Raw genomic sequence first — 25,000 nt, 5'->3', positions numbered from 1 at the left:
TTGTAAGCGATGGAGTTGGAGGCAGACACTGACTTCTTGTAGCAAAGAAAAACACTGGATCCCCACTGTGGATGAAAACACACACACACACACATGACTGGCTGTCTTGTCTGTGGATGAAAACACACACACATACACACACATACACACACACACACGACTGGTTGTCTGGTCTGTGGATGAAAACACACACACATACACACACACACACACACACACACACACACACACACATACATGACTGATTGTCTGGTCTGCTTCTTCTCTAGTCTGTCTGTCCTTATGACTTAACTTGACTCTGAGCAGTCACTCTATTCAGGCAGCACGTATTATTACACAACCGCATGTACTATTCACACCGTACCTTGATTGTTTGGACAAATGCATCAGCTAAATGAATGATTGTAAATGCAAATCTTGCATGCATGAATGCACACACACACACACGCACAGACTGACAGACAGTCACAGACTTGGGCACACACACACACGCACACACAGACAGACAGACAGTCACAGACGTGGACACACACACACACACACACACACACACACTTAACTAAATCCATAACAACCACATTCCAATCTCAGCCCGATGTAAATGAAATGCCCTGAAACTCTTTGATACTGGTCCACTGGAATGACTAATGATTCGTCTTCCCCAGAGACAGCACATCATTTCATCATGGCATTATTTTTGTACTGCTTGATGATTTTTTGTCTTTGTACTGCCAGGAGCAAATAGAAGGAAATGACTGTTTCACTGTAGAGCCGTTGCTTATCAACTCGCAATGGTTGCTTATCAAACTCAGGCTGCCTGTGTCTAATGCTAATGTCCAAGGCACCAATGCTACTGCTCAGGCTGCCTGTGTCTAATGCTAATGTCCAAGGCACCAATGCTACTGCTCAGGCTGCCTGTGTCTAATGCTAATGTCCAAGGCACCAATGCTCAGGCTGCCTGTGTCTAATGCTAATGTCCAAGGCACCAATGCTACTGCTCAGGCTGCCTGTGTCTAATGCCAATGTCCAAGGCACCAATGCTCAGGCTGCCTGTGTCTAATGCTAATGTCCAAGGCACCAATGCTACTGCTCAGGCTGCCTGTGTCTAATGCTAATGTCCAAGGCACCAATGCTACTGCTCAGGCTGCCTGTGTCTAATGCTAATGTCCAAGGACCAACAGATAAAAACCATTGTTATTGCTACACTACTACTACACTACTACTATAGTACTACTACTACCACCACTACCACTACTACTAATAATAATTTCTGTTATTATCATTATTGTTATAATGATAATATATATATATATATATATATATATATATGTAAGGGATAATGGACGACACGGTGGTCTGTTAACAGAAATTAATGCACGGTCGAGGTTGTAATACGGCCCGACACGCAGCGAAGGGCAGTTTAAATCTCGCAAGTGCATTCGTTTCTGTGAACAGACCACCGTGGAGTCCATTATCCCGCTTATTCCACTGTTGCCACTTGCGTTGTGTTCATTTCCTGTTACAATTTAAACGTTTTAATCGCTAACACTGTCTTGTTTGCAGAACTACTTTCCCCCCCGATACATTTCAACTAATTTCTCAACTTGCAGGACAAACTGCCGTTACTAGTTCTAAATGGATGGTTGCTACGGCCAAAGGCCAGTCGATAGTTCTATCTCTCCCGTTGTCAAGCGGGCATATGCCAGGATTCTGATTAACTTTAGCTTTGAAACATCGCTATTTTACTTAGCCTGCTGCCATCCATCTAGTTAAAAGTCACCTCCGTCATATGCTACAATGTTGCTGTTCTGAACGTCTGCATTTTACAGCTCGGATGCAACGTGACAGTTCATTTAAACTTCACAACGAGTTCGGCGAATTAATATACAAGTGTGATACGAAAATGGATCTACTTCATAGGTGTGCAAATAACATTATGTTAATGGTCGTTCTAAATTACGTAGTACAATGGGAAATTCAACCAAGCAGTGGAATAAATATATATATTTATTTATTTTTATTGGGGGCCAAGCAGCGAAGCTGCGAAGGCACCCATTGTGTTTGTTAGTTTTCTTATTATTATTATTATTCCGCCATGGAAGTCTATGGCAGCCCATAGAACCGTCTGGTAAAAAGTTGTGAAATTTGGCACACTGATTGGGGACAGTCTCATGATTAATTTCACCAAGTTTCATGTTGGCACCTTGACCGCTCTAGCGCCACCAACAGGCCAAAGTTGGACTTGCGTTCACGCACGTAACTTTTGACCCGTATGGCCGATTGTCAAAAATGAGGTACCGTTGGAATCCTTGGACCAAGCCGAGTTCAACGCACCCTACGACGTCATTTTCCGCCATGATGGATTTTCCGCCATTTTGGATTTTGTCAAAAACCTTTAAAAAGTTTCACACCTCACATAGTTTGTCCGATTTTCACGAAACTTAGCACATAACATCTTCAGACCAAGCCGCACAAAAGTTATCAATTTTCATCTTCGGAACTAAAACTGTTTGCCCGTAACCGCCAAACGAAATCTGCGGCGAAGCCGCCAAACAGGAAGTGAGCTCATATCTCAGCCACCCTTTCATCTGTCATAACCAAACTTAGTACATGGACTTATAACCCCATCAGTAGGGCACTCAAAAAATCTGGTGACCTTTGACCTCTAGGGGGCGCTGTAATTAAGAAATATGCCTATTGGCCTGTAGCTGCTGTTGTGGTTAGAATTAAAACGCACTAGTTGTGTCTGACAATACTGTGGAAGGTCCTTAGGCCGACCTAAGCCAACTTGTGATGTCATCGTAATTGACTTGGTCGCCATATTGGATTTAATCAAAAACATGAATAAGTTTTCACTGGTCACAAATTTCATCTGATTTTCACCAAAATTGGCTCAGACCATCTTCAGACCATGCCTTATCAGTGTTTAATTTTCTGGAGCAATTGACAAAAGCATTCGCCCGTAACAGCCAATCGAAATTTGTGGCGAAGCCGCCAAACAGGAAGTGATTTCATATCTCAGCAACGCTTTCATGTATCAAAACCAAATTTAGTACATGTACCTCAGACCCCATCGGGAGGACGCTCAAGAAATTTGGTGACATTTGACCTCTAGGGGGCACCGTAATTGACAAAAATGCATTTTGGCCAGTAGTTGCTGATGCGCATTATTTTGCAATGGAAGTCAATGGCAGCCCATAGAACCGTCTGGTAAGAAGTTATACAATTTTGCACACTAATTGGGGACAGTCCAATAATTCATTTCACCAAGTTTCATGCCGGCACCTCAAGCGCTCTAGTGCCACCAACAGGCCAAAGTTGGACTTGTGTTTACGGACGTAACTTTTGACCTGTTGACCCGAATGGCAAAATGAGGTATCATTGGAATCCTTGGGCCAAGCCGAGTTCAACACACCCTATGACGTCAATTGTTGACCTCTATGTTTAAATCACAGAGAGTGTGATCATATCTCAGTCAATCTTTTATTTTTGATGTGAAACTGATGACAGCGAGTTCCATCCAGTTAATTCTAATGCGTGCGTGCAAGGGTGGGGCGGGGTGGGACGGGACGGGCAGGGGCGGTTGCGGCGGTGGGCTGGCTGGGTGAGGGGGCGGCGACACTCAGCCCTGGTTCAGCCACACAAAATCAGTTATGTTTTGATGTGAAACTTGACCTTGTAACTCAGCCAATCTTGGGTTGTTTGACATGGAACTTGTTGTGACTGCTTAATGCTATATGCCTGATGCCACGGCATTGAGTTGCATGGAAATTCTGGACTTCTGGACTGCTGAACTGCCTGCTTGGCCCCCTCATTGCTGCTTGCAGCTATATTTATTATTATTATTATTATTATTGCTGTTGTTATTATTATAATGGATTCCTGACCAGATTGAGGCCAGAGGAGAGTTAGGGATGGCTGTAATTTCAGCTCAGTGATTGAATACCAACTCAAACACAACTTTTCTTTTACTCAAATTCAATTTCACAGTCCAGTTCCTGTTTGGATGGCTGATTATGTTCACAGTCGTTATCTATAACTGAATGCGACAAGTGTGCATATCTGTGTGTGATGGGAATTCACAATCTAGCAGAGGGTGTTTGAGGTTCTTGTCCACCCTACAGTGTGCGTGTGTGTGTGTATGTGCGTGTGTGTGTGTGTGTGTGTGTGCGTGTGCGTACGTGCGTGTGTGTGTGCGTGTGTGTGTGCGCGTGTAAGTGCGTGTGTGTGTGCGTCTGTGTGTGTCCTCACCATGCCGCAGTTGAGGTTCTTGTCCACCTTGCAGAAGGTGTGTGTGTGTACGTGCATATGTGTGTGTGTGTGTGTACATGCATGTGTGTGTGTGTGTGTGTGTGTGTGTGTGTGTGTACATGCATGTGTGTGTGTGTGTGTGTGTGTGTACGTGTGTGTGTGTACGTGTGTGTGTGTGTACGTGTGTGTGTCCCGTGTCCTCACCATGCCGCAGTTGAGGTTCTTGTCCACCTTGCAGAAGGTGTGTGGCGGCGTCTCGCCCTTGCTGGTGATGATGACGCAGATGTCGGTGACGGACAGCGAGTTCTGCGGCTGGACTGGCCGGTCGCGGCGGAACGTGATGAAGATGCGCTGTGACGTGGCCGAGCTGTTGTTCACGTTAGCGCAGCGGCCGAACGGCGTCGCCTGGATGATCTCGCAGCCCTGGATCAGGCGCTCCTTACCCTCATACAGGACGCTGGAGGGACACACACACACACACACACACACACACCACACACACACACACACACACACACACATCAACAAATTAATGATTCATGTATACGGATACAAACAGTTTCAAAACACTTGGGTACCAATTTAATGGTACCCAAACACAGATACACTCTCACTGTTCACACAAAAAACACACACACACATAAAGTTAATGATGCATGTATACGTGCATGTATACATGTAACACATACAAATTCAAACACTCACATTAACCAGTACATTCACATTCTTACACACACACACACACACACACACACACACACACACACACACACACACACACACACACACACACACACACACACACACACACACACACACAGGGGAGTAGTGTAACAGCCTAAGGCTAAGTTCGGAGTTCCAAATGGCCGGTTATGTTGTTCAGATATACGGCCCAACCGCTTGACATCAGCAGAACATGCGGACTTACACGTTGGTCTGAAAGCAGCTATTCTCTCACCCTACTGGAAATTACAGTGAGGACAACTGCCCAAATTAACAAGGGTAACCACATTCACATGTGCACACACACACACAGAAACTCTACAAGAGAATGCATCGCTAAATTCAACACACACACACACACACACACATAAACTGTCAACACATATCAAGTTAAAGTAGGCAAAGTGCACCATTCACATAGTATACAGGGACACACACTTCTCTGTGTCACTATAAATCAACGGACAATAACAGTGGAATTGGGTGTAACAGACGCAAGTGTTTATGAGCGACCTTGAATGAACCACAAGGTACGCAAGTGACTGAGTAACTGAGTGTGTGTGTGTGTGTGAGAGAGGCACACACTGGTAAGAAAGTAAACAAAGACAGAGAGGAGAGCATTTGTGAGGAATGTGCACGTGAGAAGTGTCTGTTCACACAGAACTCAGGGAGAGAACCGAGAACAGAGATGGAACAGAGAGAGACGGAGAACACTGAGGAACACGGAGAACACATGAAGAACGGAGTGCAGAGGCAGAACTGAGGACACACAGACAGAACAGAAGGAACAGTGACAGAACAGGGAGAACTAAGTATAGACGGAACGGAGAAGGAACAGAGAACTAAAAACAGACACAACAGCATGCTAACACTGTCTGGTGACACTAGCACATTGTCTGGTGAGACTAGCACGCTAACACTCTCTGGTGAGACTAACACGCTAACACGGTCACACTAACACTGTCTGGTGACACTAGCACACTTACACTGTCTGGTGAGACTAGCACGCTAACACTGTCTGGTGAGACTAACACGCTAACACTGTCACACTAACACTGTCTGGTGACACTAGCACACTAACACTGTCTGGTGACACTAGCACGCTAACACTGTCTGCTGAGACTAGCACGCTAACACCGTCTGCTGAGACTAGCACACTAGCCGCAAAAAAGTATCGTCTTAGCTAATTACATACTACACATAAACTATACATAAACATAAACAACAACAACATATTGTTATAGTTATACGAATGATATTGTTGGGGCTAACTTTCAGAGTGATTTTGAGAATGATAAAAGCTAACAGCCAATCAGAATTCATTAAAGTTTAGCCACCACATTCATGAACACAAAGAGAGACTTTCCTTATAGTTGGTCAGTGTGGATGCTTTTATCAATTATAGTTATAGTTCCTGGTGTGAACGCCCTTAACCCTGTCGGGTGAGACTATCCCTGATAGCCCTGATCCCAGGCTAGTCCCTCAGCACCAGGACGCCACCGGGCTTCAGAAACGGCTCTAATTAAAGGAGATGGAGGCTATTTCTGAATTCAGAGGCAAAACGTGTCTCAAGTTTTCCATTGACAACCTCCACTTTAAGAGGACTAGCCTGTGGATGCCCATGGGCAGAAAGAGAGAGAGGGAGAGAGAGAGGGGGGGGGGAGAAAAAGAAATAGGGATGGAGAGAGAGTAAGAACAAGACAGCAAGAGGAAGAGAGAGAGGAGAAAGAGGGAGAGAGGGAGAGATGAAGAGGGAGAGAGAGAGAGAGAGAAAGAGAAAAAGAGAGGGAAGAGAAAAAGAAAGAAATAGGGATGGAAAGAGAGAGAAAGAGGGAGTACAGAAAGCGAGCATTCTTGTGGACGTTTCAGCCGTATGTCTTTCAGCAGTGACTGAGTCACCGTTGGCAGTGACACGAGCAGTGGAAAATCTGCCTTTCTGAAATGCTGGCAGCGCTCACACACACACACACACACACACACACACACACACACACACACACACAGTGAGCGTTTAACCACATTCCCCTTCAGCGAAGCAGATGAGAGGCCGCAGTGGGTCATCAGGACTGGGCTGTCGAGTGGAGATGGTTAACACTCCAGCAGCATCTACAGTAAAGGCCTCTGCATACTAGCCATTCCCGACCTGTAGCGCTACAATGTGACGTCATGGGAGCGCCGTAACCATTTATACTCGCGCGTGGTGGTCGAGACACTAGTTGCAATATTCTCCTGAACAGAGGTGTCGCCGTTGTGAAAAGGCTATCGCTACCTACGTTACACAGTAGAAGAAACAGTCAGTAGCATTGACGATTCGAAAGACTGCTGTTCACCAGCAGCAGCATCCATCTTCTTTTTTTTCAAGTAGCCGGGAATTCACGCCGAAACGGTTGCAAGTCTGCCGTCATTATGTGAAGCCCACTCACTGACTCTATACACGATGTGATTGGCCTGACTAGAGTTTGGTTTTTCCAGCTCGCAAGCCAACAGAGAGTTGCTAGATGACCCTGGCTGCAAATTACATTTGCTGCCACTAGGGTGCGTCTAGATTTCTAGGCTACCTGTGAACCTCACCAATTCCACAAAGATCAAACTGGACGCATGGTCATTTTCTGACCCCACTCACCGCCCATCTGTCTCTCTCTCTTCCTCTCTCTCTCTCTCCCTCCCTCTTCCTCTCTCTCTTCCCCTCTCGGTCTCTCTGTGTCTCTCTCTCTCTCTATTCCTCTCTCTCTCTCTCTCTCCCTTCTATTCAATTCAATTCAATTCAATTCAATTCAATAAGGTTTATTGGCATGACCACACAAATAGAAAGTGTTGCCACAGCACATAGAAATTTACAGAAACAGAGTAAATCTCTCTCTCTCTTTCTCATTTCTGAGAAAAGCCGGGAGAGCAGAGAAGCCATCTGATTTCTTTATAAAACTCTGGATGAGTGTGTTGTCCTGAACTAAGTTTCAAACTCTGGATGAGTGTGTTGTCCTGGACTAAGTTTCAAACTCTGGATGAGTGTGTTGTCCTGGACTAAGTTTCAAACTCTGGATGAGTGTGCAGTCCTGAACTAAGTTTCAAACTCTGGATGAGTGTGCAGTCCTGGACTAAGTTTCAAACTCTGGATGAGTGTGTTGTCCTGGACTAAGTTTCAAACTCTGGATGAGTGTGTTGTCCTGAACTAAGTTTCAAACTCTGGATGAGTGTGTTGTCCTGGACTAAGTTTCAAACTCTGGATGAGTGTGTTGTCCTGGACTAAGTTTCAAACTCTGGATGAGTGTGTTGTCCTGAACTAAGTTTCAAACTCTGGATGAGTGTGTTGTCCTGGACTACGTTAAAAATCTGGGAAAATGTGTAGTCCTGGACTTAGTTGAGTTAACAATTGCCATGAGAGTGGCTGACCATGGAAAGACTTAGGATAAAGCCCTGTTGGTGTGGGACTAACACACATACATACACACAGAAGCAGGGCTTAGTCCTTGCAAACACACACACACACACACACACACACACACACGCTTTAAAAGGGCAGACCCCCACAGGTCTTTCATCAGCTAGTTTCCCTGGCAACCAGGGGCATTCAAGATGTCAGACTTTCACATGTCCCCGTCATATTATTTCACCCAACACATGTTGTCCCCAACTTTCCCCCAGTGATGTCCACCCAACACATGTTGTCCCTAACTTTCCCTCAGTGATTATGTCCACCGCGCTTCTTGTTAACGCTCCAGTGCTGTACAGGGGGAGGACCGGTCATGCGGTAAAAAGGAAGGGATCGCCCAGGGAACACACAGATGTTTAGCTTGCTTATTTTATTATTATTTATTTTAAAATGGTGCAGTACATGCATGATGAGGATATAACCTCATCAAAACGTTAGAGTCCATGGTGGGAGATTTGTCACTTCAGCCGATAACTCCCATGTTGAATATGAGCCCTCTTTTGGCACCTCTCCTGCAGCACTTAAAGGTGCAGTCCTCGATTACAAACACAATCCAAAGCACTTTTGGTCAAATTCAGCCGATTTGCGTTCATCCTCATGCTTTTCAAAGCGTCCCTTCTGTGCATGCTCAATAAACAAAGCAAAACAAACTCTGGTAACTATAAACAATCCTGCATTTGTACAAACAAAGCAGGCCAGACTGCCTCATATACTATATCAGACAATCAAAACATAGCTTTCTCGAGCACTTAGGGGGGGGGGGAAATTAAGTGGCTGTTGATAGATATAGACCCTTTCAACAATAAAAACAAAAACAATGCTTGAACGTTCTATTTGGTTCCCAATCTAATTCCTCTGCATTAAGATAACATATGGAATGTTAAAACGATGGAGGCCATAGAAAATGAAGGCCATGGCAAACCTGTGTCATGGCATAAAGGCCTAAGGGCTGAGCCTTGCATGGGAGTGTGCTTTTGTTATACACACACACACACACACACACACACACACACACACAAACAAACACACTACATTCACTCTCAGCCATTAGGCGCCTCCAAGGCTCTGGTCATTTAATCCTCTGTTTACAACACCACATTTCAGCTCAGGGTGTGTGTGGGGTGTAGTGTGCCTGTGTGTGTGTGTGTGTGTTTGGTACTGTTATGAAATCTGGTTTGGAGACCTCAAAGTAAGGGAAATGACTGTTGCTGACCTGGGCTTGACTGTGTGTGTGTGTGTGTGTGTGTGTGTGTGTGTGTGAGTGAAAGACAGATGGAGTGTTGATGCCTTTGCGTGAGTGGAAATAATGTGTTTCTCGAGGGGGAGGGGGTCATATACAGAAACGGAGACAAAGTTATAGAAATTAACTGTTTCTTCATCAAGACTATTTAATTCACATTCGCCTTTGGATGGTTCATCAGTGCAAATGTCTCACATAATTATTAACCCTATGATGCCTGATCTGTTTTCAGGGCATTCTCACTACCTTTAGTGGTGCAAGGAGACTCCAGATATGTGGTGTGTGCCTTCCAGAAATAAATGCCATTTTTTATTTAGTGATGAAAAATGACCTTTCTGCGCTCCACATCTGTGACAGGAGCTGATCTGACCTGACTTGACCCGAGCATGCGCAGTAGCCTGTGTGTGAACTCATGACCATTCTCTACAACAACTTTTTTACTGCAATGAACAAAGCAAAGGCAAAAAAAGTGTTTCTTTGTTGAACAAAGTGGGATGCAATGTGAGCCTTGAATTGGATATCATGCAGGAATTTGCTAGGATTTGCTATAGGACACATGATAGCATAGGATAATGAACATGCTTTGCCAGAGAGAAACACACGAAAATGTTGGGTAGGTTGAGCTATATGCGGTCACTTTGTCTGTTTATATAATGTGATCGCTTTGACTCAGAAAGATGTGCTTGTTATCAATGGCTAGCCCTGTGTCTCCTCTTTCATCTGACATGCTTGCCATATCTATGGGATCACGGGTTTGCGAGTAATCCAAACGAGAGTAATGGGTGCGCAGGTGAGCGGTATAGACTGTAAATATGATGCAATTTGATTTCATTCCAATGTTTTTTTACAATTTGAATTCTGAATCGTACAGACTAGTGTGAAAATCTCATTGGAAAGCCCCACTTCTGCTTTGTTATGAGATAAAGGTTTCATCTCAGCTGCGATGAATAGTTCCGGAGTAATTTAACAGAGAAGAATGGGTGTGTTTTTTTGACACACTTTGCGTCAATAGGTCTCTAAGGGTTAAAGATTACAGTGGGACACTGTTAGTTCACTGACAGGCACAAAGTGTAGCCCGACTGCTTGAGATAGTAGGCACTATCAACCCCGTTTCTCTGTCTCACACACACACACACACACACACACACACACACACACACACACACACACATACTCTCAACCCAAAGCTCGCTTGCGTGGTTAAGCAAGCTGGTAACAACCCCAAGTTCAAGAGCTGATAATGTTTTACATGTTTTACAAGTGAGTGGATTCAGATGAGGGTGTCTGTTAAATAACTACACGTACAGTATGTCAGTGAGAGAGGCGATCAGGGGAGAGAGATCAGATGAGGGTGTCTGTTAAATAACTACACGTACAGTATGTCAGTGAGAGAGGCAATCAGGGGAGAGAGATCAGAGCCCTGCTGCTTCCTGGCACGGTTTATTGGATTAAAATCACAGACAATGATGCAACAACCACACAGACCAGTCTGAGATTACAGACTAACTAGTCCAGTTTCTCTGCCTCTCACACACTGTCACACACCTTACTAATTAAGTACCTCTGAACTATTCAATAATACAATCTTATTTCCTGGTAATTACAGCCCTGACTAGCAAATTAACATTCTAAAATGTATTGCACACACACACACACGCACACACACCTAGAGGAATGGAAGATTCAAATCTGTTGGATCTACAGGCACCCATCATGGCAGCCTCCCCTCTGAAACAGACACACACAGAAACAGACACACACACACACACACACACACACACACCGTCATTGGAGTTTGTTGCAAAACTCCAATGACAGCCTGTTCCTCTCACCCACTGAGCATCAACAAACATAAACAACAAACAGCTACACACACACACACACACACACACACAGTTGCAAAACACCAATGACCAGCGTATCCCTCTCACCCACTGAGCATTAATATAAACAACATCAACACACACACGCACACACACAAGCACACACACACACACACACACCTGTTTCACACCCTCTATGCACTTTTAAGATTCTGTTCTGAACACGCTTTTACCTGGAACTCTGGAACATACACCCTACCCATTCAATCTCGATAAGCAGGGACTTACTGACCTCTTGTAGCAGAGGAGGGGCTCAGGGTTCACACACACACACACACACACACACTCTACTCACCCGATGTCGATGAGCGGGGGCTTGCTGCGGCCCCTCTTATAGCAGAGGAAGAGCTCGGGGCTCTTGAGGCTGCCGTGGTTGAGGTTGGCGGGCTGTCCGCCAGGCGTGACCTCGATGCAGGTGAAGCCCTCAGGCACCGTCTCGCCTGCCGAGCGGTTGATGACAGCAAGCTCGCAGATGGGCGCCTTGGGCCCGCCAGCCTTGGCCTCAGACAGGTCCTGCTCCAGGGGCGCGGACCGGTCTGTCAGGCCCGCCACCACAAAGTAGTCGCTCACGCGGTGGCCCTTGTCCTCGATCATGGCTGGGCCTGTGCCTGCAAGGAGAGAAGACAACAGCAGGTGGCGCTGATGAGTACACATACACTCACAGAGGATCATGTTCAGTTAGCGAAAGATCAGGAGAGCTGCTGGTTCTCATACAGATCAGATCAGTTAGTCATAATTTATCTACACTAGTTCTAAACCAGTAATGAAATGCAGAGGGCGCTACTGAGCACGCGCGCGCACACACACGCGCGCGCGCGCGCGCACACACACACAGGATCAGGTTCAGTTAGGGAACGATCAGGAAGGCTGCTGAATCTCAGACAGACTGTATCAGATCACCTCCTCATCCTCCTTCAGTAAATATCTAATAATCCAAATCCTGTTAGAAATGACATAATGGAGCATTTCCAACTTCTCATATAGGAATTACTCCAATACAGTAAAAGACGCACTCTGCTGTAATCCAAACATGGAAAACCGATGACTCCGGGACAAGTGAATCTATCGGTCAGAGGGGTTTTTCCGGTTTCATCTCTTCTTACATTTCAGGAGGATTGCCCTGTTCACCCTGCAGCTTGAGCTGCGGTTCTGCTGTTTGACTTAAAACGTTTAGCTAGCACTCCCAAACACTACAGAAAATACATCTTTTTTTCCTCTGTCAGCAAATGGGAATGGGATACAAAAGAAAACACAAGTCCAAAAAGTCCAACAAAAGCGACTCCAGCAAGCGTCTCCTGTAATCTGGTGGCATGATCCCATCCCGGCCCCACACACACACACACACACACATAATCAGAAACATGAGCTGAGTGAAAGGGCCCTGATGACTGAATCCAGTGGACCGCTGTTTGGATGAAATGACATCCTGTTGCGACACAAACCATTAGCGTATCAAAATGAATGGCATGCTATTTTAGTACACACTGCATACACACTGAATTAAACATTAACAGTAGCATTATGACAGGTGGCTTCTGGTCACACAAACAAACACACACAGTATCAGTACCACACTAGTGGGCAGCTAACACACACATCACTATACACACACACAGCCATTAAGCTGTTTTACTGAACTTCATAAGTGATGAATGTGGACACACACACACACACACTCTCACTCACTCTCTCTGTCCAGATGAGAGCAGCTCATCCATCATCATTGCTTAACTGTGGGCATTAAGGTGGATCCTTCCCATCAGTCACAGTCAGAGCAAGCAGTGGTACTAAAGGGAGTGGAGGAGGAGGTGTGTGTGTTTGTGGAAGGGGGGGGGGGGGGTGTTTGGGGCGCCTAGAAGCTTTAGTGTTTGACCTCAGCATCCAATGTGGTCAATCTAACTTAACAGGCCATTACTCAGTCAAGTACAAAGCAGTGTGAGGGTTAGAGGAAGATGCAGAGAGAGAGAGAGAGAGAGAGAGAGAGAGAGAGAGAGAGAGAGAGAGAGAGAGAGAGAGAGAGAGAGAGAGAGAGAGAGAGGAGAGAGAGAGAGAGAGAGAGAGAGAGAGCTTAGATTGAGACCTAAAGAGACAGTGATGTGCCAGAGATAAAAAAGCCAAAAGATATAGAGGACAGGAAGGGGGATGCTGAGAGAGAGAGAGAGAGAGAGGAGAGAGAGGAGAGAGAGAGAGAGAGAGAGAGAGAACAGTGCTAGTGAAAGAGTACCAAATGAACAGAAGAGGGCCGTGGGAGACAGAGAGAGAGAGAGAAAGCTGGAGAGACACACTAAGAACCCCGAGGAGGAGGAATGCTTGCAAACGCTCCTCGGCCTGTAAAGCAGTGGAGAACCAACACCGTACAAGATTTATCTGCACAAAACAAAATACCTCAAGCTCCTCCAAACAGCTTTTCCAGGCACTTAGCTAGCTTGTGTGTGTGTGTGTGTGTGTGTGTGTGTGTGTGTGGGGGGGGGGGGGGGGGGTAGATAGAGAAAAATGGTGAGTGAGTCACAGAGAGAAAATTAGTAGAGCGAGGAAGAGAGTTATAAACAGAGGGGGGAAAAAAACAGGAAAATGGAAGAAAGCAGAGAGGAGAGTGGAGAGCAAATTATACAGAAAAAGGGAAGAGAGGGGGAACTAGGAACTAGAGAGGAAGAGAAAGAGGAAGGGATGGATGGATGGACAGAGGGTCTGAAAGAGGGGGACTAATGGCAGGCTAATGGTAATTGCTGTTGCGATGCCCGTCTTCAGTCCTGGACTGTAATGAGCCATGGGAAGCACAACAGCCCGGAACCAGCAATTAGCAATTAGCCTCGCCAGCGCTATGAATAAAATGCTAGATTGAGTGTGTGTGTCTGTGTGTGTGTGTGTGTGTGTCCCTAGCTTCTGTTTTGTCACACTCTTGTTGAGCTTTGTCGGGCCACGATGGAGACACTTCACAGGGAGAGGGGAGAATCAGCACTTCTAGCAACTGCACCCATTACCAGACTGACAAGAAAAGCAACTAAGCAGCTACGCTAACTGCTAACACTGAACAGCTAACTGCTAACACTGAGGTTTTAGCAGAAAGCTTCTCATGGGCCTCCACTTCCTGTTTGGTACAATACACGGTCAAACTTTTCTGAATGGAAGCAGTTCACACACACACACACAGTAAGGAATCTGGGAAGAGTCAAAAGTAGCAGGTGAGGTTAAAGAATGGGCGTCACTGCACATGCCTCAACATGCTTCAGAGAAATGGATATCATTATCCACATAGGCCAAAGGTGAAAGCAGGTCACATAATCGATAACAACAACCAACGGTAACACTTTATTTTAATGTGTCGCTGTTACATTGTACCTACCTAATTAGGTACAGTGGTACAACCTGTGTAACAACATGTACTATCAGGTACTATCATTGTACTTGTATTATGTATTTGTGGGTACCTACATATAGTTGTTACATTGTAATACTGAGTGCTTTTACAAAACTTTGCCAATTTGCCTAAATTTTCATCAGAGGCAAAGAGCTGACCTGAGACCTGCTGTATGGGGTAAATCTGGTCATGATAGATTTGATATACAAAGCAGTAACAAGGTTGTAGCAGCACAGCTGTTACATGTACACTGAAGACAATGAGGCCTTGACTGGAGCTAAGCATGCTTTGTATATCAAATCTATCATGACCCGATTTACCCCATCCAGCAGGTCTCAGGTCAGCTCTTTGCCTCTGATGAAAATTTAGGCAAATTGGCAGAGTTTTGTAAAAGCACTCAGTATTACAATGTAACAACTATATGTACAGTACAGTAGGTACCCACAAATACATTATGCAAGTACAATGATAGTACCTGATAGTCCATGTTGTTACACAGGTTGTACCACTGTACCTAATTAGGTAAGTACACTGTAACAGCGACACATTAAAATAAAGTGTTACCCAACCAACTCGCATAATTATGCATTCATTTACTCATATATTTATTTGTTTGTTTGTTTATTTATTTATTCAGAAATTTTAGCTCTAACTTAAGTTACTCAGGGAAGTAAATAAAGACCCACAGCCCACAGCCCACCAACTCAAAACACACACACACACACACACCAGAGGCTTTGGGACGCAGACTTGAGGTCTCGGGACGAAGAAGCTGAACAAGCAAACACACTCACTGCCTTCAAAGAGCTTCAGAGAGAGGGGGAGAGAGAGGGAGGGAGACAGGGAGAGGGAAGTGAGAGTTTCCAACCTTGACTCAGCTCTGCTGTGTGTGTGAGAGAGAGTCAAAGGGTGTGTGTGTGTGTGTGTGTGTGTGTGTGTGTGTGTGTGTGTGTGTGAGTGAGTGAGTGAGTGAGTGAGTGAGTGAGTGAGTGAGAGAGAGAGAGAGTCAAAGGGTCCAACACTGCAAGTACGACAGAATAAAGATACTCTGGGAACTGGGAAATCCTTGAGCTTGTGACGTTCAGACACACACATCAAGTGAAGCGCATGTGCTTTTAATCCACATCACGACAACCCACCTGCACAGGTGAGAACGGTGCAAAAGGTGCGTCACTCTCCCGCGGAACCTGCTAGCACCAGCTGCAGAACAGACCCCTGTTAGTTACAGATCAACTGGTACAGAGCAAACTGATATGAACGCTAAAAACAGGAACCTCCAACCTCCTCCCCCGGCCCCAGTGGCGCATCTTTATTTAACACCCCGCCCCCCCCCCCCGCCCCAGTGGCACTGGCAACATTATTGAACCCCCCCCCCCCCCCCCTCCATCGGACTATTTGGCACATTCAGTGGCACTAGCAACATTATTTAACCCCCCCCCCCCCCCCTCCATCGGACTATTTGGCACACTTCAGTGGCACTAGCAACATTATTAACCCCCCCCCCCCCCCTCCATCGGACTATTTGGCACATTCAGTGGCACTAGCAACATTATTTAACCCCCCCCCCCCTCCATCGGACTATTTGGCACATTCAGTGGCACTAGCAACATTATTTAACCCCCCCCCCCTCCATCTGACTTTTTGGCACATTCAGTGGCACTGGCAACATTATTGAACCCCCCCCACCCCCAACAAGGCAAGCGGAAAGGGGGAATTCCGCTACTGTCTGCTCATCTCTTCGCTGCCAACACACACAGCCCACTAGTGCTACCACTAGCCCAACCTTCTCAGGGAAAAATGACCCGAGAATGAGAAACAGAAAACAATGAGAAAGAGTGTGTGTCTTTTACACTTATACGTGTGATTTAACCAAGAGTGTGTAAGAATGCATGTGTGTGTGTGGTGGTTAGTCGGAGTTCCCCCTCCACTGTAAAGTGCCATGTAAGTTGTTGTGAGAGAGAGAGAGAGAGAGAAAGGAAGAAAGTGATGAATATCTCACCAAGTGATATAATCTAATATTAAGATAAAAAATCTAGTTAGTATTGTTTTTAGTATAAAGACACTTACTTTGAGCTTTCTTATAAGATTATTTGACTTAAAATAAGTCAAAATCTTCTTAAATTAAGACATAAAAACAAGCAAATTTATCTGCCAGTGGAGTGAGTGAGTGAGTGAGTCTGTGTGTGTGTGTGTGTGTGTGTGTATACACTCTGAATCTCCAAAAGAAAGAATCCCTGGTCCTCGCCCTGGCTTTGGTTCTCTGTGCATATCGTCGTGCCCTTGGTTTGACCGACGCCATTCTGCATGCGGTCCGAGCCAGACGGGAAGTGTGTCCGCGCTCTCACACACACAAACACACACGGCAATAAAACCACGAACAATGCCGTTCCCACACCTCCCCCGTCCGACACTTTCAACTGGCCCTGCTGGGGACGCGGAGCAAGCATGGGCCACGGCCCTTCCTACAACATCCTCTGGCCTCAGGGACAGGCCTCAGGATGGGCTCTGTGTGTGGGTGTGTGTGTGTGTGTGTGTGTGTGAGCGCGCGTGTGTGAGTGTGTGTGTGCGTGTGTGCTTTGGTGTGAATGTGTGTGTGTGTGTGTGTGCGTGTATGTCTGTGTTTGTACTTATTCATTTATTTCAGACCGTATGAAGGGGTGTGTGTGTGTGTGTGTGTGTGTGTGTGTCTGTGCTTTGGTGTGTGTGTGTGTGTGAGTGTGTAGGTGTGTGTTTGTGTGTGTGCATGTGTGAATGCATCGGTGGGTGCGTGAAAATGTATGTAAATCTGAAACTGAGTGTATGTGTCGGTGTGTGTGACCGTTTCAGTATGACTGTGTGTGTGTGTGGGGGGGGTGTCCTGTGAGTCTCTGCTAACCTCAGTGGCAGTAGTGAGTGAGTGAGCGAGCACAGTGTCGGCTCTACAGAGCAGCTTAGCCGCGGTGCTCTCCTCATGCAGCGCTTTCTGAAAACCACAGCCTCTCCTCAGGCCCACTCATCTGCCGCGCAGTCTGAGCGCGCTCACAACGGCTCTCTCCGATCCTAAAATACCTCGGCCGCCCCAGCGGAAAAGACAGAGCAGCGTTGTGCACCTTATTGACGGTGGTGAGGCTCCGCCCACACTGTACCAGTCTCCACCCTCCAGAAAAACACCCACAACTCTGATCTTCAAATACCGCCAGAAAAGATTTTTAAAAGGATGTTGCAATGTAGCAATGCCCTAGCACTCCACCCTATCCTCAAAACACACAGGGGCACACACACACACACACCCTGACCTGCCAAAAGGGTTCTAGCGGCAGACTTCCTTGTCTGTACTTATCGTGATTGGTTATATTAATTGCTATTCTCGAGGCCTGGCTCTTAACTGGTTTGCAAGTTTTGCATTGCATTATTTCCAGTGAATGACGCTTCTAATGTTTGTATGCATTGTGTAAGAGTTTGTATGCATTGTGTAAGAGTGTTTGTATGTGTGTGTGTGTGTTTATGTGTGTCCTATGTTGCAGACATGTGACGCCTCTATTGGTGTACTGCATGTTTATCAAGACACTTTGTTCCTACATGTGCATTTCAGGTTCTCCATTTTACATATTGTACTCAATAATAAGGACATGCACTCTTCCATGTGTGTGTGAGCTATGTTTAGGGCACATGCTGTGTATCCATAAGTGTACTGTACTCCATTAGGTGTATGTGTGTGTGTGTGACTACACAGTGGTGTTGAAGCAGTCCAGAAGTTGCTAGGTAACACAGTGCTCCTGCTCTTGCTTACATTCTTTTCACACTAGTATTAGCGGCTAACGCTAGGCTCCTCTTAGGGGGTAGCCTATTAGACTGTGAGAGATGTGAACAGATCACCCACAAACCCTGAGAAAGAGCAAGACGTGCTAAAACACACAGACACCAACAAATAATCACATGAGCTGAAAGAGACAAGAACTACAGAGCTAAAGCGCTAATGAACTAGAGAGATAAAGTGCTAAAGAACTACAGAGCTAAAGCGCTAAAGAACTACAGAGCTAAAGCGCTAATGAACTAGAGAGCTAAAGTGCTAATGAACTAGAGAGAGCTAAAGCGCTAAAGAACTACAGAGCTAAAGCGCTAAAGAACTACAGAGCTAAAGCGCTAATGAACTAGAGAGCTAAAGTGCTAATGAACTAGAGAGAGCTAAAGCGCTAAAGAACTACAGAGCTAAAGCGCTAATGAACTAGAGAGCTAAAGTGCTAATGAACTAGAGAGAGCTAAAGCGCTAAAGAACTACAGAGCTGAAGCGCTAATGAACTAGAGAGCTAAAGCGCTAATGAACTAGAGAGATAAAGTGTTAATGAACTAGAGAGCTAAAATGCTAATGAAACGTATAGGGGTAGTAGGCTACACCAGAGTTGCAGGACGCAGAGGGCCAGAGAAATGTTCACAGATTTCACCGTTCAGATCTCACACGTGTGGTTGTACCTGATATCACCGATGTGAAGCAGGAAGTGCTGCTGAACAGTGTATCATGGTTTGGCACCAAGTTGCAAAGATCTCATGGATCTTGAAGATAGACTTTGGGGTCACATTAGGGCACAGATTGTGAAGATTTTGCACAAATGCAACTATCCCATTGAGGAGGTCCAGTGTTTCCCCTAGAATTTTTTCCAGCAGCGGTGCTATTACTTGGTGGGGGTGGGGGGGGGGGGTTGTTGCGCATTTTTTTTTTTTTTTTTATATCATACCTTCGTGTTTCTTTTGTGGACATTTTCAGCTTTCTTTTACATTATTGGTTAAAAATGATAGAAGAAAAATTAAATGGCACAACCATTTAATGACCATTAATAATTAAAAGATTATTTACAATTTATTTAAATTTGTCTTAATGGCAAAGGCCACACCCAATCTGCGAGCACTTAATTTTTCTGGGCTTTGAATTGAATTGAATTGTGGGGGGGCCATTAATGCTGACACGCATGCACGTAGCCAGATGCTCTCCTTGTAGTCTAATTCTCAGTCCCAAAACAACAAACCCACGTATAAAAAAGTAAATACTCACTTTTCTTCTACATCACTCCCACAGTTACCATACAACTCACTCACAATTAACTCGAAAAAGACCTAGGCTACTTGATTGAAGTGCGACCGTTCGTCTCACCGTCAAGAGAACGCTGAAGTTATGAGAACATGTCTTTCTGATAAGAGAATATAGGCTCCTATATGTCTAATGCCGTAAACGTAGAAAAGGTCTGTTTGTGATAGCCTATTATAGCTAAGTGGACAGAATTTAGGCTATACGTATATGCCAACATATGCTCATATTTCCTTTAACTATCAGACAGTTTAAACAGGCCTAGACTGTGTTCGCCTAGCTTTCCCATGCAAACATTACATATAGCCCTACGCTAACGTTACAAGTCTAGGCTACAATTAACGTTAAGACCATACACCTTGTAGCACATTGGTTTACTCTATTGCATTACTTACGTTTTAATAATTTGTCGTTGAATGTTGATGGAGGCTCATTTTTGGGAAATCAGCTCTCTGGATAAAATTGTCAGCCGGAGCAAGAGTTCTCAGAGTTGACGACACGGGGGGTAAATCCAATCAGCAGAAAGAACCGCATCACAACAGTAGGCTAAATCGCAACAAACTTTTTTCACCCCATGTTAAATTCATTTCGGTAATCATGAATTGGTTTCTTTTATTTGATGTAGGCTAGGAGAGGAGGATGCATGTTTCACATTAGTGTCAATGTGTCAAAGCAGGCTTTGGATCAGAGGAATTGCTCAAGCTTAACATATGGCAAGCGAATTCAAGCGAATTCACGGCATACAAACAGCTTCGTGATGAAATATAACTAATATCATTTTTTATTGTCACCAGGCCTATAAGTAGGCTATTTATTGTGTAACCTACAAGTGAACGATGACACCATAGGCTACACTGTGGCGGAGCAAGACCCCATCAGTCGGATAGCTAAACAATGTAACCGTGTTCAGAACGTAGGCTAGCCATATGGGCTGCAGACTTGTCTTTGGGCTTGTAATCACCTGACACATCATGCCGCATATATGTCCTGAATAATGAGAGGCTAAGTGCGGATTTGATGCACTTAACTTACTCAAGACTTTCAGAAAACAATTTCGAGATGACGTTGGCCATTGTGCTTTTACAGTGTGTTAAGTGAATCTCGTGATATTATGTTGCAGCGGCGCTGAAAATCCAGCGGCGGCGCTGCGCCGCTGTTAAATACATTGTAGGGGAAACACTGAGGTCAGAGTGGCTTTTTCAATGTTGTCTCCTGATACGTTTCAAGATGGCAGTGCAAGATCCAGAAACAAATCTCCAGCATCAGCGAAAGGAAAAGGAGACCCATACGTCTCTACAATGTCTCATCAGAGTACTGAGGAAACAGGGGATCCATCTCTACAATGGCTCTGTCAGTAACAGTAGCCTTGGTCAGACTACAAGTCAGATTGCATTTTTCTTTCCTCTTACCTTCTTCTTCTGTCACTTGTTCTCCTTTTGTGTCTGAGTTTGACACTAACCCAGAGTTGATTACTAACCCAGAGAGGAACAGAAAGAAGAAAGAGAGAGCAGACAAGAAGGAGAGAGAGAGAGAGAGAGAGAGAGAGAGAGAGAGAGAGAGAGAGAGAGAGAGAGAGAGAGAGAGAGAGAGGGCCATTCAGCCTGTCTGGCGTGGGCAGGAGGAATGTCTGGATGCTCGGGCACAGAAAGGAGTCGAGCTGCTTAAATAATGGGGGGCTGAGAGAGAGAGAGTGATGGAAAGAGAACAAGAAAGATGGAAGGAATGAAAAAGAGAGAGAGAGAAAGCTGGATGGAGAGAAAGAAAGAGAGAGATGGGTGGAGAGAGGTGCAAGGCAAGTAAAGAGGGATAGGAGAAATATAGGGAAAGAGAGCGAGAGGCAAGCAGAGATAGCCCTGCCTACCAGCCTCTACTGGCCCCTTAACACAGGGCTCAGGGGTCATACAGCAGGGGACAAGGTCACAAGGTCACAGGGTCAGCCGAGGTCACGGTGTACACTCCCTCCTGCTGCTACCGCGCACTGCCCTCATTCATCCTGCTGCTTCTCTTCATCTCTCTCTCTTTCTCTCTCCCCTTTTTCTTTCATCTCTCTCTCTCGCCTTCTCTTGCAGCTTAGTTAGCATGGTTATGTATAAATACAGTGTTGCACATACACACACAAACAATCACACCCACCCTCAGGGGTTTAGACAGGTGTGTGTGTGTGCGCGTGTGTGTGCGTGTGTGTGTGTGTGCGTGTGTGTGTGCGCGTGTGCGTGTGTGTGTGTGTGTGTGTGCGTGTGTGTGTGCGCGTGCGTGTGTGTGTGCATTCCCATGCGTCACGTTGAGTCATGAGGGAAAACCAGCGAGTTCCTGGCATCGTGGGCACCACCATCTGCTAAAGCGGAGAGGCAAAGAGTGAGGTCACACACACACACACACACACACACATTTACAACACAAACACGCCACACACACACACACACACACAAACACACATTTAAAACACAATCTCGCCACACACACACACACACACACACACACAGAGTAAATACAAATAAGCTTATAAACCCTGTGTGAGATCCCTCACTGGCTAAACCAGCATGACCCTCAGCAAAAACTGACTGGGACAGACATGAGCTGTGCTTGTAGACATCTGAGATCATAGACAGGAGTGTGTGTATGTGTGTGTGTGAGTGTGTGAAACACAGACTGATTCATTAACATAAATGCCAGCAATTTATGAACACACACATCATTACTTGCTCTTTACACATACACTTCAGTTTGCCCTCAGGTCTTTTCTTGCCTTTTCACACAGACACACACACACACACACACACACACACACGCGCACACACACACACACACACACACACTCCGTTTCCCTGTGTCTGCTCCATGATCCAGCAGTACCTTCCTTGACTTCATCTCACTCACACTCCAAACTCCACGGTCGTTACCCTGGCAACCCCAATCCGTCTACCTGCTGAATCCTCCCAATACTTAAGCCAGCCACCTGCCATGGCCCAAATGGAGAGAGGGAGAGAGAGAGAGCGATACGCATCCCCCCCCGCACACACACACAGTTTACATGCACTCCCATCTACACCCTCACACACACACACACACAGTTTACATGCACTCCCATCTACACCCTCACACACACACACACACACACACAGTTTACATGCACTCCCATCTACACCCTCACACACACACAAACACATGCACACATGCAGACATACGTTGCAGTACTGTATGATGCGAGAGTGAAAGTGCTGTAGCAGATGGAGAAAGGATTGAAGATCGTATGAAAGCAAAAGCTCCTAAACACACAGGTGAGTGTCACAGACAGACAGACACACAGCTGAGTGTCACAAATAGATAGACAGACAGAGAGAAAAGAAGAGAATAAAGAAACAAGAGGCAGAAGAGAGGGATTGAGAGGAGGTAGAGAGAGAGGGATGTCAGCGAGACCGTGAGTGAGACAGAGAAAGAGACAGAGCATGTGGGAGAAAGAGAAAGAGGCAGAAGAGAGGGACTGAGCGGAGGTAGACTACAGAGAGGGGGATGTCAGCGAGACAGTGAGTGAGACAGAGAAAGAGACAGAGCATGTGAGAGAAAGAGAAAGTCAGAGTATGTAAGAGAAAGAGAAGAGAGAAAGAGCACATGAGAGAAAAAGAAAGAGCCAGCGCACCAGAGAGGCAAAGGGCCTTCAGCTTCGGCAGCACAATACGTCTCAATAGGCCATGACCTGAGGGACACTTATAAACACACACATATACACACACACTAATGCATCCATACACACAATCAAAAACCACGCACGCGCACACACACCACATCTATCCTCCTACTATTAAATTACCTGCTGTGCTTTCTGTAATCACATCACTGCTATATTATAGTATAATTTGACCTTATTTTCTTTTCATTTTAATGGCCTTGTTAAATGACTCTGTCATTGCTTTGGCAACACTGTACGAAAAACAGTTCTGCTAAAACACCTTTGAATTTGGGAGTAGAGAATGTGAAAGACAGAGCAACAAGAGACAGAGAGAGAGAGAGAGAAAAAGGGATTGAGACCAAATGTAAAAGAGAGGGATTGAGTAGGATGAGAGGGAAGAGAGAGAGAGAGAGAGAGAGAGAGAGAGAGAGAGAGAGAGAGAGAGAGTGAGAGTGTGAGAGAGAGAGAGAGAGTGAGAGTGACACACACACACACAGACACACACACACACACAGAAAGAAAACATACTGGGCACCTGCAGCTTTCTTGCATCATTGCTTTAGTAACACTGAGACAAGGCAACACCTCCATCTTTTACAGTGTGTGCAACAATCACTGGATCATTATCGTCATCAGTTGTGTTTGCATAGCTCAATAGTTTACACACACACACACACACACACACAGATGCCAAGCCCCCTAAACGTGTGTGCCAGGGGAGTCAAAGTCCTTTGGGTCAACAACAAAGCTGGTAAACACTTGTGTTTCCATGACTATGTCCACAGACAGACGCACAGACACACAGTGCAAACCTACAACTACACAGATTACAATAAAATATATTGCAACACGCACATGCAAACATGACTAACACACACACGCAAACATGACTAACACACAGGAAAGAGACACACAAACCTGAACACACACATAAAACACACACACTGAACTCTCTGCATGGGAATAACTCCTCTTGGGTATATTGATCCGTGCTGGTCCTTTGAAAGGGTTTATCCTTGAATGCACTCCACACACACACACACACACACACACACACACACACACAGGTTATGGTGTTGAAATAGAACTAAATAACTACAGTTGAAATGAACAGCAGAGTAGCTGAACTACTGTAAACGTTTGACAGTAAAGTGTGACAGGAAACGAATGGGAGGGAGTGGGATTAGGAACCTGGGTCGAACCCGTCCTGGGAGTCCCCACAGGCACCCGGACCTACGTGCGGAGTGGACGCAGCGGCCACCTGATCACTTCCTCTCCATCAGCGCCACTCGTTTACCACCTGCCCAAGGGCGTCAGTTTGTTTTTAGAAGTGGTGGGGACAATAACCATAAGCTTGAGTGTGTTTTGAAAAGTGCGGGGTACCCTTAT

At 45.6% G+C, this 25,000-nt stretch overlaps 2 protein-coding genes across 2 annotated transcripts in view; both read right to left on the bottom strand.

The window, feature by feature from the left end:
• Positions 1 to 25,000, bottom strand: part of LOC121690252 (C-type mannose receptor 2-like) — a 1,098,322-nt gene that overhangs the window by 163,048 nt on the left and 910,274 nt on the right. The gene's annotated exons all lie outside the window — the stretch shown is intronic.
• Positions 1 to 25,000, bottom strand: part of dennd4c (DENN/MADD domain containing 4C) — a 75,356-nt gene that overhangs the window by 34,399 nt on the left and 15,957 nt on the right. The window contains exons 2-4 of the mRNA XM_042069575.1: positions 11,823 to 12,135; positions 4,456 to 4,708; positions 1 to 65 (exon numbers count right to left, since the gene is read on the bottom strand). The exon at positions 1 to 65 is cut by the window's left edge and continues 5 nt beyond it. Of these exons, the coding sequence (XP_041925509.1) occupies positions 1 to 65; positions 4,456 to 4,708; positions 11,823 to 12,121 (617 nt within the window). The 5' untranslated portion in view covers positions 12,122 to 12,135. The remainder of the gene's footprint in view (positions 66 to 4,455; positions 4,709 to 11,822; positions 12,136 to 25,000) is intronic.

The sequence above is a fragment of the Alosa sapidissima genome, chromosome 18 (assembly GCF_018492685.1).
Source record: "Alosa sapidissima isolate fAloSap1 chromosome 18, fAloSap1.pri, whole genome shotgun sequence".
NCBI classification, from domain to species: Eukaryota; Metazoa; Chordata; class Actinopteri; order Clupeiformes; family Clupeidae; genus Alosa; species Alosa sapidissima.
The sequence above is the reverse complement of the archived record's forward strand: the minus strand, read 5'-3'. Positions and strand labels throughout refer to the sequence as shown.